The sequence below is a fragment of the Strix uralensis genome, chromosome 6, assembly GCF_047716275.1.
Source record: "Strix uralensis isolate ZFMK-TIS-50842 chromosome 6, bStrUra1, whole genome shotgun sequence".
Classification (NCBI taxonomy): domain Eukaryota; kingdom Metazoa; phylum Chordata; class Aves; order Strigiformes; family Strigidae; genus Strix; species Strix uralensis.
In genome coordinates, this window is record NC_133977.1 from 36,539,591 (window position 1) to 36,554,572 (window position 14,982).

General features: G+C 45.4%; 1 protein-coding gene across 2 annotated transcripts in view; it reads right to left on the reverse strand.

Annotated features, from left to right (window-relative positions):
* DPP10 (dipeptidyl peptidase like 10) overlaps positions 1-14,982 on the reverse strand; it is a 555,621-nt gene that overhangs the window by 285,990 nt on the left and 254,649 nt on the right. Inside the window, exon 1 of one of the 2 annotated variants that reach the window (XM_074873696.1) lies at positions 8,804-9,066. The exons of the other annotated variant lie outside the window; for it this stretch is intronic. Within the exon in view, the coding sequence (XP_074729797.1) occupies positions 8,804-8,875 (72 nt within the window). The 5' untranslated portion in view covers positions 8,876-9,066. Of the gene's footprint in view, positions 1-8,803; positions 9,067-14,982 lie in introns of those variants that run through there. 2 annotated transcript variants of the gene reach the window in all.

Genomic DNA, 14,982 nt, shown 5'->3' on the forward strand with positions numbered 1-14,982 from the left:
AAATCCCCTCTTCGGTACAGAATGGCACGTAGAGACCCTGCAAGGCATACAAGAAAACGTATGTACTACATACAGGTATAAGCCCTGTCTTCCTCCTATCCGGTGAGCAAACAACTTGCAGAAACTGACAGCTGCCGTCAGGAACCTCTTCTGAGTCTGGCATGTAATATTAGGAATGTAGGTCTGTCCTTTTGAATTTGAAAACATGCCACAACACTGAACATTTACTACCATAAACCTCAGAGAATGCCAGTGACAATATTTTGATAACTACCTTTCATACAGCTTGAGTACTGCAGCTCGATCCATATTATTGTATACCAAAGGACTTTTCTTCCCCAAGATATAATGAAAATTACTACGGTGCAAGTTATGTGGCTAGTCCTGCAGACATTATTCACATAATTAGTCCCACTGACTTCAGTGCGGAAATCCATGTAAATAAGCACTTTAAGAATAGGCCAGGATATAGAAATATTTTCAGCCATCTCAGGGACCAAAAGGTAACATATATTCAATGCACCACAATACAATGAACCTTTGAATTAAAAATGGAAAGGAACATTTTCAACTAATTTCTCTGTGTTGCAGCTACCCATTCATTCCAAACTCTTCTGACTTCGTGGGCTTATTATCTCAAGAAGATTTAAATTTATATTTAATCTTGATGACATCTAACTACCCGATACTATCACCTGCATCCTAGAACAAGAAGGCCCTTGACTAAACATTTTAGTAGGATCTTTGTTGTGTTGCTATTTGCACTGGGATATTGGAAGAATTCTTCAGAAATAAGGTAGGAATTGCAAAAAGGAGATTTCCAGCAAGGACTACATCAAGAAGATCTTCTTGAACTGCACTTTTTCTGACTCAAGCCACTCAATTTTTATAGCCATTTTGTGTTTACTTAGAACTGTCATTAGACCATCCAATTTAAACAGTTCTTCCATAAGATTCAAAACCACAGCACACCATTACTCCTAATTAAGTGTATTTAAGCTCAAATCCTTACTCTGAAAGACTTCCCTAATATATATTAAATGCTTTGATTTAACTAGTCTCTGAAGCCATAGGATGGGAAAGGGGGAAAGGAAGTCAGCAACCTCTGCGCCGTCAGGAGCAGAAAGAACACAGAGGATGAATGATCAGTTGCACTGGCAGTGTTTGATTTAGTTTCTTGTACTCGCCCAGCATTTCAAACAAGTTTAATGGTTTTCCCACTAGTGTTTGGAATTCTCTCTGTATTTCCAAAAAGAAAACTCTAACATTTGCCCAGTTTGTTTTCTAGAAAGCTATGAAGTGCTTTTTTTTTTCCTCCCCGAAGGAATGTAAATTGCAACTATTGCCCCAAACAGTCTAAAATAACCCCCAAAAGCATTTAAAGAATCTTTATTTTCCTTAAATTATCACATTGTTTAATACTTCCTAATTGATTTTCTTAGACAACATCCTCCAAGCGTCAGAAGGCTTTTATCTTGGTTTGGAATTGTTCAAAACTATTTACAGATTCTCTACATAAATAACACATAATAAGTTACATGGCTGTTGCCAGCAGTGATAAGAATGATTAGAAAAGGTCTTTTAGCTTCAGCCTCAGATCTGTAGGTCATCCAATGTCCTTCCTAATGGATAAATACTGTAATTTATCATCATCAGTCACCATCAGCATTGTTCTTTTTACTATCATATATTCATGAACATTATTCGATGCAGCTGAGTGGAGCGTAAAAGAAGTGTATGATTAAAGAGGAAAGGGACAGAGTTTGAGACAGCCAAGATTTCGTGACTAATGCATGGACTTGAAATATGACACAGGTCTTTTAAGAGTTACAAAGATGGCATCAACAAATTACAGCTACCTGCTGGCAGGACACAGGCATCTCTAGTGGCAGATGAGGCTGTCTACCTCTTCCAGTACAATGTTAAAGAAAGTATAACATGTGAAAGTACAGTCTTGTACACCTATGAGTTTTTTCATAGCTCAGGTACAACTCAAAGCTCTCTTAGTTTAAAAAACAAAGAAAAACAACAAAGCCCAACAACAAAAACTAAGATACCTCTCTAGGGATCACATATTACATTCATCCTTATTAGCACAATGGGAAGAAAGTCTGTGTTCATGTTTGTGAGTCAGTACACATACATGTAAACTCTGAATGCCCTCAAGTTATTAAAAAATGCTAAGATGATGGCTTTCAAATTCCAGAATAACATCAAACATCATCTCTGTTTACTTAAAGAGTTCCTCCCTCTTGTTAATTATCAAAATAGCTTGCCTGAAGCAGTACTTTCAGTTGGAAGATACTGGAAAAAAATACTGGAAGTATGTTTTAAAATATCTAATACAATATGTATGTTCAACTATGTGACCTCAACTATGTAACCTACAGGGTGTCTTCAATTCACTTTAACACAGAAGAGCCAAAAAGATTGCCCTGTTTCACAGTTTTTGATTTACTGCATTAAGTAATCCCTTTAATCCACCTGCAAAGTGGAGGGTTCTAAATGCTGAAAAATCAGGTGTTGTGTTATGCTGCACAGATTCCCACATGCTGTTTTGAAAGCAAGACACAGGAAACCTGCAAAAAGGCACGGGAACCATGAGGTACAAAGGAGAAAGACAGCATCGGCAGGATTGCCTTGCCCTGCATCCACAAACAGAAACCTCTTCGTGGCTGTGCTCCTGGCAGGTTCCCAGGGGAGAGGGTGGATCAAGCACTGGAAAGTTCCTGGTAAAGTTTTCTGCATTAGGGAAGTGAGTTTCTGAAGAGACACTCATCACTTCTGGATTTGAGATGCTCAGAGAAACACACTTATGTGCTATACAGCCATTTGTATGACTGCTTTCTCAAGCTGCCTGAGATCCTGTATGTACACAGACTATTTACAAGATATCATATCAAATAAGACCCTGATGATCTTGATGATGTTTCTGACGTCACACCAAAAATAAGATCCCATTCGCCCCTGCTCCACAGAGCTCAGAGAGGAAGACTAGAAATGCAATGAAGATGGAAGATGAGTTTCGGGCTTTTTGTGCTAATCACCACAACTGGGTACATGACTAAACTACACTGAAAGAGCCACACAGCAAAGAGAAAGTGAATCAAGGCCACATGTAGCATTTGAAAGATGACACGTCCCGTGCCTTCCCCTAAAATTTGAATCCACTAAAATTTGAATTCCAAATCACCACAGTTTCACATAAGCTTCCTGCGTTGCTGGTCATATATTCAACAGATATTGCAAGCCTGTAATACTTCTTTCTGGATCCCGCACGGATATAAGTATGGCATATATATAGTGTACAAAATTGAATTTAAAAGTTAAAGCTAAGATTCAGATGTTAACTCTTTATGAAATATTCTGGGCATAATAATATAACTTTATTGCTCCACTTTTATTGGGTTTTTTTACCTGATGTTTCTGACGTTATGTTGAACCTTGCAAACCAGTATGTTTGATATAGTGCTGCAATAAAACACGGAAAAAAGTTCCGCTAGGTTGGTAAGAAAGAAAAATGCAAAGTCACTTTGGATTACGTACTAGAACAGAAATTCTTATTTCAGCCTGAAGCCAATTCTGAAAATAACCAAGAGCAGACGACATGGACTTGACTACCTAACGAAATCTTTCAAGTTTCTGGAACTGTTGTATGTATACGATTAAGAGTTCAAGTTTCTCCCTGACACATCAAGCTCAAAATTACCTGAGTGGGGCAGTGGAGAGCCCTTTTGCCTTGATAAAACCCCATGAAGATGAATACTGCTCTAGACAGACACAGATATCCATCAACGTTTTTCCCCCTACAAGATCAGAGTCTATTTTGGGGAAAAAGAAGTAAGGCAACGAAGAAAGACATAAAAATAGAATTTATTTTGGCTTTAGTCATGGAAAAATAAAACACAGATTGTTCTCTTTTGTTCAGATGTACTTTTAGAATACGCCCCTTGTTTGGTGACCACAGATACTGGTCCTGAGACAGAGAAAATTCAGCTCTTCAATCAACGCAGTCAAGTAAACAGTAGTCAGTTGTCCTTGTATGTGTACCAAACATATAATTTAAATGCTTACCAAATAATTTCCCTATTTAGTGTAACACAATGCAGTCTGATTCCAGTTTTCCTTACCTGTTTTTAAGCAGAATAATGTAGTAGATTCTAAAATGGCATACAGTAAAGAAAAAAAAAAAAATCAGGCTTTTTTTTTTCTCTTTTAAAATCAATTTTAAAAAGACCTTAAGTTAGAAGAGTAAAAGAGGCTCAGGAGAGAATGATTATAAATTTCAAAGGTCTGTCTTCTATACACACAAAGAACAGCAAGCAGCACCAGGTGGTGTAGATCATCTGCTTTTTTGTAAACAGACTGAAGCCTCACAAAGGTAATACCTAGAGGAATTATCTTAGTTTTTCATCTGCAAAGACAGCAACATTCATCAACCAGCAAGTCATACAGGTACATTATATTTTTCAAATATGTTGTGTCCACTGACTATCGAATGGTTGTGTCTTCTAAAAACGATCGCTAAACATCATTGTCCAAGACCCCAGGACAGCTCTTAAAAGCTACAAAATAAAAAACACCATTTTTTTGTACTGTCTAAGAGGAACTGAGGGAGCCACATTCACTCCCGACACAAGCGCTCAAGTGACAGAAGTCTGAGCACTTTGATAGAGACTTCCAGAAATGAGCAGAAACACAAGTAATTTACAGCTATTTTCCTTTCTACAGATACATCATCTGCACATAAAACTGTAATTTTGGCAATAAATATGAGTCATCATTTAGCAGAGTTGAAAATAAATCTGGCTAATTTATCAAACCAATCGCCGAAACATCAATAGCACTGTTAATGGAAGTTGTTATTAGATGCCTTGGCCCAGGGGAAGCTGAGTTTAAAAATACCATCAGGGGAAGTATTGGATATGAAGTTGTACCCAATTTATTTATAAATTGACAGCTATGGATGCTTCAGTCAGTCAATCCAAGCTCTTATTTAAGTGGAGAGTCCCAGCATTAGCCTGCTGTAATTTGAAATTACAGCTCAAGTCGCAAACCTATAAATTTACCGCAAATGCATCAACTTCAGTATGACTATTCTCAGAGGTACCTGTAAAACCAGACTTTGAAATCAAGAAAGAGATTTACACTTAGAAAATCTTGGTATAATTCCTTGTTCCTTCTTGGACTTCCCACAGGTCCAACCACTTCTCTACCAGAAAAGATTTGCTGCTCCTGCTACCTCAGGAAACCCTCTCAGTGTAGATGTGGCTTCCTGTTAAAAATAAATAAATAAACTACAGGTGTCACTTGTAGCGACACTACAGATTTATTTATACAAGCTCACCAAGCAAAATGCATTGCTGAACTAGAGAACCCAGACACAGATGGATTTCTTGAAGGCCCTAAGAAGGCTGCGTTTTCCGCATGGGACAGCCCATGACAGTGCTATGGGGTATGGAAACCCAGCATGAACATTATCAGCCCCTGTTTGTTCTTCTCCCCATACCCACCACAGTGCCCACCACAGCTGCAGCTCTGTAACTGCAAAACCAAAAAGCCAACAAAAAAGTCTGAACACAAAGTATTCCTCTGTTAATATCACAGATACAGAATCATAGAATGGTTTAGGTTGAAAGGGACCTTAAAGATCATCCAGTTCTACCCCCCTCTGCCATGGGCAGGGACACCTTCCACTAGCCCAGGTTGCTCAAAGCCCCGTCCAACCTGACCTTGAACACTGCCAGGGAGGGCGCAGCCACAGCTTCTCTGGGAAACCTGTGCCAGTGCCTCACCACCCTCACAGTGAAGAATTTCTTACGTACAGCTAATCTAAATCTACCCTCTGACAGTTTAAAACTGTTACCCCTTGTCCTATCACTACACCCCTGATAAAGAACCCCTTCCCATCTTTCCTGTAGCCCCTTTGAAGTACTGGAAGGCCACTACAGGGTCTCCCTGGAGCCTTCTCTTCTCCAGGCTGAACACCCCCAACTCTCTCAGCCTGTCCTCACAGGGGAGGTGCTCCAGCCCCCTGAGCATCTTTGTGGTCTCCTCTGGACCCACTCGAGCAAGTCCATATCTTTCTTAATCTGGTGCCCCCAGAGCTGGACACAGCACTGCAGGTGGGGTCTCACGAGAGCAGAGTAGAGGGGGAGAATCCCCTCCCTCGACCTGCTGGCCACACTTCTCTTGATGCAGCCCAGGACACGGTTGGCTTTCTGGGCTGTGAGTGCACATTGCTGGCTCACAGTCAGTTCTCCATCCGCTAATACCCCCAAGTCCTTCTCCGCAGGGCTGCTCTCAATCTGCTCATGGCTCAGCCCGTATTTGTGCTTGGGATTGCCCCGACCCATGTGCAGGACCTTGCCCTTGTTGAACTCCATGAGGTTTGCACGGTCCCATCTCTCCAGCCTGTCCAGGTCCCTCTGGATGGCACATCCCTTCCCTCCAGCGTGTCGACAGCACCACACAGCTTGGTGTTGTTGGCACATCACACTGCTGTACTAAGAACAGTTTCCAGCACAAACTGGAGTCAGACACCGACTGTGGCCAAGCCCTGGCCAGGGCTGAGCTACAGTCGCGTGGATCTTAGCTCTGCAAAGGTGCGTGAGCGGCCTTGGTGTTCACAGAGATCCACCAACCATGGTCTCACTCTGTGTGGAGCTCACTGTGGGATTTAGGCCTTCATCCTTATTATTAGCGCTTAAAGCCACAGAAAGACTTGCCATCCATTAAAAGCAACATTTTGTATGTGATGCTGTTACACACTGCATGACATCCTTAGCACCTCGGACAATGGGCAATCAAAGTTGATTCAGTATCAACTTTAACCAAGAAACCCAAACTTGGTCTGGAAAACCCTGGTGCAAATACATGGGACGTCGCATTTATACTTCCTGCAGCCAGGCACAGCAGACAGACCAGTGGATCCCCCATTCACCACCGAGAGAGGCTGAAAACTGCAGAGCACTTGGGTAATAACACTTGTATATTTAGGATAAACTAGCGTGTTTTAAAATAAGAACTTAACTGCTGTTCCTCATTACGACCTAAAAGCAGTCAAACTGGTAATTTTTGGCATATAATATTAAGCCTGCTTTAAAAAGATTTCCACCTCCAACAACAAAAAGACATTCTAGCAATTCAGCATGTCTGAATTGAATATAAAGAAATAAAGATTGGTTAAGTTCAAGTACTTTTTATTATATCTAAAAGCAGTAACCCTCTAAAGCTAAATAATGTCCCTGAAATTTACGAGCTCTGTGAACCTCTGAGACTATTTAAAGTGATCTTGACTTTTCTATAAATTCTACTATTTGCATGAAATTTAAGTACTGATGGAAGTTACCCATCTTTTTCAGATAATGTAACTTATGCGATTAATTTATTCAAGAGGGCTCCTCAAACTCAAATGTATTATTGTATCGGTATTGCATGAAAATGTGCCATAACACATACACTTTTCAGCAAAAAGCATACATCTTTAAATTTATTTCAATGAATGGGTTCACCGATACTGGAAAGACTACCCTGACGCTTAACGTGCAGCCTGGGTGTGCACGCAGGACTGGATACTCGGATACAGGCTTTCTAAAACCTAACTGTGCCCAGCCGCTTTCCCTTTTGGCGTTTTTCACCCCATGTTTGTGTACTGGAGAAAAATTAAGCTCTGTAGACGCACGTAACGGAGAATGACTAAATGAAGTGCGGCTCCCCACGTCCCGCACGCCGGAATTCAAAACAGGAGCGGCGAGTTCTGATAATGTGCAATTAAAAAAACCAAAAACCACCTCAATCTCGGAGTACCGTTGGAGTTCGCACATTCTGAGGTGTTTGCAGGCGAGGGCGAGCTGCGCCGCGGGGCCTCGCCCGCCGGGCGGCGCGGGCAGGTGCGGGGCCCCGGCTCGGCCCCGGCGGCGGGTACCGGAGGGTCCCCCCGGGGCGCTGGGCGGGCAGGGGCACAGCCCCGTCCCTCCCCATGCCTTAGCGCTATCGCCCCGGCGCAACGGCTCCGGCGGTCTGGAAATGCGAACTTGGATTTTGTGATGATGACAGCTAAGTTCAGCTGCTCCCCCGGTACCCATCCTTCACACGCGGAAGCCGCCCGAGATTAGATAGCGAGTCGGTACCGAGAGACACCGGTACCCCGGCGAGCCTCGCCGCCGCCAGCCCGCGGGGAGACACCCGTCGGGCCGAGGGACGTGACTACCGCCCCGCCGCTGCCAAAAAACCCTCCAGGAAGCCTCCCCGGCCCCGCCGCGGACCGGGCGGCGATGCGGAGCGCGGCCCCGCGCAGCTCCGCCACGGGCACAGGACTCCCCCCGCGCCCCGCTCCCGGTGACCCGCCCGCCCGGCTCCCCCGGTGCCACCGCTGCTCCCCCGGTCCCTGCGGCCGGTAGCGCCGTCTCAGCGCCTGTCGGCAGGGCAGGATCCCCCGCCTCCCCCCTCCCCGCTCGTATGTCTCTCCCCACGGCGCAACTTGCGGGGAAGCGGAGCGCAAACTCCTGCGGGACCCGCTGCCGCCGGGGTCGGGGCTGACGGACACCCCAGCCCCCAGGCGGGGCCGGACAAAGCTGGGTGCCCTCCGAGCGGCCCCACCGCTCCCCCCCCATCCCGCGAGGCGGCTCCGCAGGGCTCCCGCTTCCCCCGGCCGAGCCGCCCCGAGGGCGCCCACCTCCCCCCCCGCCCCCGGCGGACTTTTACCCAGCTCCGCACAACTTCTCCGGGACGGCGGCCCCCCCCCCCGCCCGCCCCCGTCCATCCCCCGCGTCCCCTCGGCGCCTCCCGCCGCGGGTCCCACCTGGTCGGGCTGCGGCGGCGGCGGGTTCCCCCTGCCGCCCGGGTGCGCCGGCTGCTCCTTCATGGCTGTCATCGCAGGGCGCTCGGCTCCGCGCCTCTCACTGCCGCTGCGGCCCCGGGCACCCCTCCCTCGGCGCCAACCGCATGACACCAGCCTCCCCTGGAAGTGGCGCGGCGGAGGAGGAGGAGGAGGAGGAGAAAGAACAGGGAGGACGGGCGGGGGGCGCGGAGCCGCCGCCGCCGCGGCAGCGCTGCTACCGCAGTGCCCCTCCGCGCCGCCGCTCAGGGGGCGCCCGGCCCCGCCGCGCCCCGCGCCGGGGAACGGCCGCGCATCACCGCCGGCCGCGGAGCGCCCCGCGGCGGGCACGCTCTGCCCGCCCGCCCCGCTCCGCGCCGCCCCCTCTCCGCCCGCCGTGGGCCGGCCCGCCGCCGCCGCCAGCAGGTGTCACAGCCGTTCCCGCCGGCCCGGGAGAGACCATCAGCGCCCCCGCCACGGGGGCGTCGCTACCGGCGGCGGCGGGGCCGCGCTGCCCGTCCCTGCCGCCGCCCCCCGACCCGGCCTCGGCCCCAGCCCGGCGGGGGCTGCCCCCGAGCCCCCCGGCCGCTGCTGCCCCGCCACCTGCAGAGAGAAAGCACGAAGGAGGGGGAAAAGGGAAAGTAAGAAAGAAAAAAAAAAAAGGGGGGAGGGGGAGGAGGAGGAAGCACATTTGCGCTTGTATGTAAAATGTTTCTTGCCCCGCACAGCTCCCCGCGCCCGCAGGGGCAGGGCAGGAGCTGCCCCGCCGCTCCCCAGCCCCGCCGCGGCGTTTCAGCAGCGAGCGGCCAAAGGTGGGTCACCGGAGCTGTGCGGGAACGGCCCCCAGCCTGCGGGGCTCAGCGGGGCGTCCCAACCCTCGCTTGTACGAAGGCCCTCATGTTAGGAAGCCCATGGCTGGGAGAGGGGTCTCAAGTACCCGTTTTAGCGGAACTCGGCACGGGAGGCCCTTCCACGGAGCTAGAAAAAGGGAGAACTTCAGGGAAGACCTTAGGGGCACAACTCACCGTGTGTTCTAAAGCCGTATCATCAGCTGGTGACAAGGGTTGTTTTCTAAGGACCAGGGAGACCATCTGAAATTTGATTCTAACCAGCACGATGGAACAGTTCAAAAGGTGAAAGTAGATGGTAACTCAGGGGACAGTAACTCACGGTAACTCATGAACCGTTGTAAGGAAGAAGAAACTCAACACAAGTGAAACACTTGGGCTTGAATTGGGCTGGTTGTTAATTCTGGTGGGTTTGACGATCCAGCTCTCAGTAGGATCACAGAACGCAGGATTGTCACCATGGAGGAGGCAGCATGCTGGGAGGGGGATGCATGGCTGATGGGAGCGGCCCCAGCGCGTTCTTGGCCAGCCTGGCTCTCAGGACTGCAAGGCAGAAGGAAAACTGTCAGCACATAATGAGAGAAGTGCTTGATCTTTTTAATATTTTTTGCATCAAACCTCACAAGAAAGGTCAGTTCTGACCGGACAGTGAGTGTAATTAATAGCAGTGACAAAGATCACTGAATCAGAGAGTATCTCGAGTTGGAAGGGACCCATAAGGATCACTAAGTCCAACTCCCTGCTCCTTGCAGGACTACCTAAAACTAAACCCTATGACTAAAAGCATCATCTAGATCTAAGATTTCAGTCTAAGGTGTGAACAGGTTAGAAGGGAAAAGGAAGATGACAAGGGACTGAGGAATTACAGACCAGCCACCCACAGAATACAGAGTATTAAGTATCTCCATCTTCCTGTATCACCCGTCACTGTGTTGACTCCACCAATCAACAGACACAATTTCTCTTGAAGTCCCAATAAAAGTTCTAGGAAAAATAATCAGATGAACTTTGTAAGCACCTAGAAAAAAGTAGATGACGGCTAATAGCTACCATTAATTTGTCAAGAGCAGATCATGTCAAACAAATCTAATTTCTTTCTTTAATAGGGTAACAAGCCTGTGGATAGGAGAGCAATGAATGTCATCTATCTTGATTCAGAAGGGCTCCCAGCACTGTCTTCCATGACAGTTTCATGAGGTAGAGAGAAATACAATCTGAAAAAAACTAAAATATCTACAAAACTGTCTCCACCACACCAATTCCAGGGGCTCCCAGACAAAGGGCAGGGCTGCAGTACAGTGGTCCCTCCATGGTCCATCCTGGTGGGGTTTGCCCTGTTTCCATCAGCACCAGGGTGGTGGAGCACACCACACTCATCAGATTCACAAACGGTGTGAAGCTGGGGAGGATGCCAAGAATGTTGGAAAACATCATCAGAATTAAATGTGATCTTGACAGACTTAAAGACTTGTGCGCAGTTCAGTAAGGACATGTGTGAGGGACTATGTGAGGGATGGAGAACAGGTTAGATCACATTTTCAAATAAGGAACAGGACATTACAGAGGATCTCAGAACCTCACCTAAGGCAGCGTCCTGCTACAGTGAACCGGACAAATACTGTGCTGTGGTAGACAAGCAGGACTACAGCTGTCACGACATACAGAGAAATCCTGCCCCTAGTCCTGGCAGGGCATCTGTTGGATTCAGGGGCCAAGGTCAGGGAATGCACAGCGACACAGACACATCACAAGGAGTATCAGAGGTCTGGCAAGCACTCTGAAGAAAAACTGCAAATTGTTGGGATCAATTAGTCTAACGGAAAGAAAACTGTGGATGGACATGGAAACAATGTTCAAATGCTTAAAAGGTGCTACAAAAGAATGAAAATAACCTCTTGTGTACATGGTGGATCAGATTAACAGCAATAGGTTTAAAAAGCAGGAAGATTCAGCTTAAACATTAGGAAAACAGCATATTTATTTCCAAAGGCGGGGGGAGGGCAAAGCCATGGACTGCATTACCTGAGGAGATTTGGGGACCTCCAGCCCTGGAAGCTAGATAAATGCCTGTCTGGAGCGATAGGAGTATACTTGGCACTGCCTAGAGTAGGAGAATTGTCTAAATTAACTGACTCAATTTCTTTTTGTTGCTGACTTTATGATTCCATTCCAGCATGGCACCAAGGACCACCCACAGCCCCTGCATGAGACCCAGCTGCAAGAGCCTGCGGTGAGGACTTGGTTGCTCACCCCAGGTGTCAGTCTGCACAGCTGCTCTCTCTCAGGTCAGGAAGCAGTCGTTCCTGCACTTCCCTTCACACCATCTCTGCCCTTACGTCTCCATTTCATATCTCTTTTTTCTCTCCTATAGTTCACTATTTCCCTAACTTCTGTACCCTCACTGCTGTCAGCCCTGTCCCTTTACTTCTTGCCTTCTGCCGCCATTTCTTTTCACATAATAATTGCACTATGCAAAGAAAAAGCAAAAAGAGCAACCAAGAGGGCATCTTCTGTACGCCAATAGCTATTGCTTTGCTTTACTTCTGCAGAGCAGCCTTTACTGCCAATCCTTCCTTTGTCTTGGCTGCGTTCTGTAGGACTTGGGATCTTATTTTTAACATGCAATGCATAACATGGGGAGACTTAGATTTTGCCTGTGGCCTCTAGGTGCTACAGTAATACAAATAATAAGTCTTAGAAGCAGACATCTTCTGCTTCATGCTGTTTATGGCACAGGTCTATTGCAACTCAAGTAATTACAGAACCCCCATCAGAGCTGAAGAATTCTAATGATTTAGGGTTTGAATAGGCATGTTTCAATAGTGATTACTTTCAGCTTGCTCTTGATGAGATCCATTGTGATGGAGGTCCACTATTAATCAAGAAGGAAAAAGACATTAACAGTCAGTTTAGCTGAAGCTTGGTTATTCATTCTCTGTGAGGTTTTATCACTATAATGGTGAGATATGCAGCATAAGTTTCATAAAGGTCATGCATGCAGGTTGTTAGGTATTCATAAATCAATTAGAGTTATTGGAAACATGAGTATTTTGAGGGTAGGAGTTTGGGGATTGGCTCTATATACACTAAGTCTTATCTAAAGCTTCCTAAAATCAATAGCAAAACTCTTATTTATTAATAGCACCGATCATACCTTTTATCATTATTTTTGAATGCTAGTTCATAGTACTGATACATTAGGGATATTAAATTAATTCACCAGTTTTCACTACTGCCCACACCAACTTTTATTTGGGTCTTTTTTAGTAAATTACCATTCAAAAGTAATTTGACTGGGTTGTTTAAAAGAACAGTTGTTTTACAGCCATTAATAGAACACATCTTTAAAACTGGAGCCTGGTACTAAAATTGATGCCATATGGGTAAAAACAATTAAGATGTACAGTATTTATGGTAGTTTCTTGTACCATTTGCACCAAAACGCCTCATAGTATCAGCAGGGAAAGCACTTAAGGCTTGGGTGAAATAGCTGTAGAAAGAAATGGAATTATGCTCTTGATCAGTTCTTTCCAGAGTCATTACGTTAATTCATCTGTCTTTCAACTGAAATGTTATGTTACAGACTCCTTGTAATTTCCTCCGTCTGCCTCATCACACACAAGATCTGGATGCATGAGTCAAGACATTACATGATTATTTTATCTTCCACATAAACTAAATAGCAACTCTGTCAGAGTATTACTCAATTGTTACAGCTTGTATCACATGAGAACTTAATAACATATATGTTTTGTTGACATTGCAGACTAATATGTAGTGCAGATTTTGGACAGGCAGCAAGTAAACCAGGAAACTATTAGGGGAGTAAAAGGGCTGAACATATGTGCAAAAGAATATAGTGGAGGATGCCGCAAGTGAGGGGAATTCTCTCTTTTCTCTCTGAAGAAACCCTGGTAGTTTACTACTCTCCTGGCCAGCTACCACTTCAGGCTAGAGCAGTCACCCCCTAGTTAGCACCCACCCCTAGGTGCCAGACACTGCGTATGTGCCACATGTTCATCGCTCCAGTGCCCTTGAGATGTGGGCTGGGAGGTGCATGTCAGAGCTGAAGTAAAGATATAAAACCTGGTTTTAAATAAAGTCCTGGTTATCAAGTGATTTAACCACCTTGTGTCACGCAGAAGCTGCCGCGGTACAGATCACCACAAAGAGGCACAGTCATTACTAGCACAGTGAAGATCTTGTCCCTTCCTTTGGGAGTGAGTTTTATTTTTGGTAAGTCTGCTGTCGCTCCAGTGGTGGAGTTTCAAAGAACAAAACTGGAACAGGCAGAATAGGTAGTTTTGATTTTTGGATATTTTATATGGCCCTCATCACTGTGTAATTAATAACTGTACAGCCCAGCAAAGATGTAAATATTACTTGATTGCTAATTATAAGCATTCCCATCAAAATAAGAAGCCCATTACATCTTCTACATCCAGTCGACCCATTCCTATAAACAGTATCCGGGGTTTTTTTGCCATGAAGTCACTCGATTGAGATCAAAAGATTCTCAATCAGTTCTAGCCTAGAACTTCAGGTTTGTATCTCTCTTGCTAGCAACCTTACTACTCAGACTCTTATAACCTGAGGAGAAAAATTTCCCATCATATTACCCACAGCCTTTATGCAGCCCAGCGCTGCTGAGTTTATGAAAGCTATAAGGTCATGGCTTGAGAGCTTGTCAGTGACTTTTTAAAATCAGATCTTATGAATATACTCTGATTATGGATTTCTGATTCCTTTTAAAGCTCTAGCAAATGGGCTAAAAAAATCCTTGAAATTATAAAGGTGAATTTAAAAATCAAACTAATGTGACCAAAAACCAAGAAAAGTTAAGATGATTGTTCTTCACTGGTGTTTTAAGTGGATCTGTGGGCTTGCAAAAACTAAAAATACTTGTCCAGATGAGAACCACTCTGAGTCACATAAACATGATAAATAGAGAGAATGTGGGTTTGTACAGAGTGCTTTTTGAATTACGGTTTTAAATAACAGAATATTTGAACTTTGCTTCTTAAGAAATTCTTTGATAGAGGGAAAATTCCAGGCAATTCTGCATTCAGAAGCACATTATATTCTAATACCTGCTTCAGTGAAAGGCTATTTTCTTTGCGAATAAATTGTATTCATGTTTTTTCTCTCCTTGTCTTGTTTTAGAAAAACAATCAATGCAAACACTGAGTTAATACAAATAAATGCAAATATATTCCAGTAGGAAAGTTACAGGACTTATTAAAATACACGTGCAAATATTTCAACGAAAGTATAGAGAACAGGACTGCATTTCCAGAAATACTTCCCATTAACCAA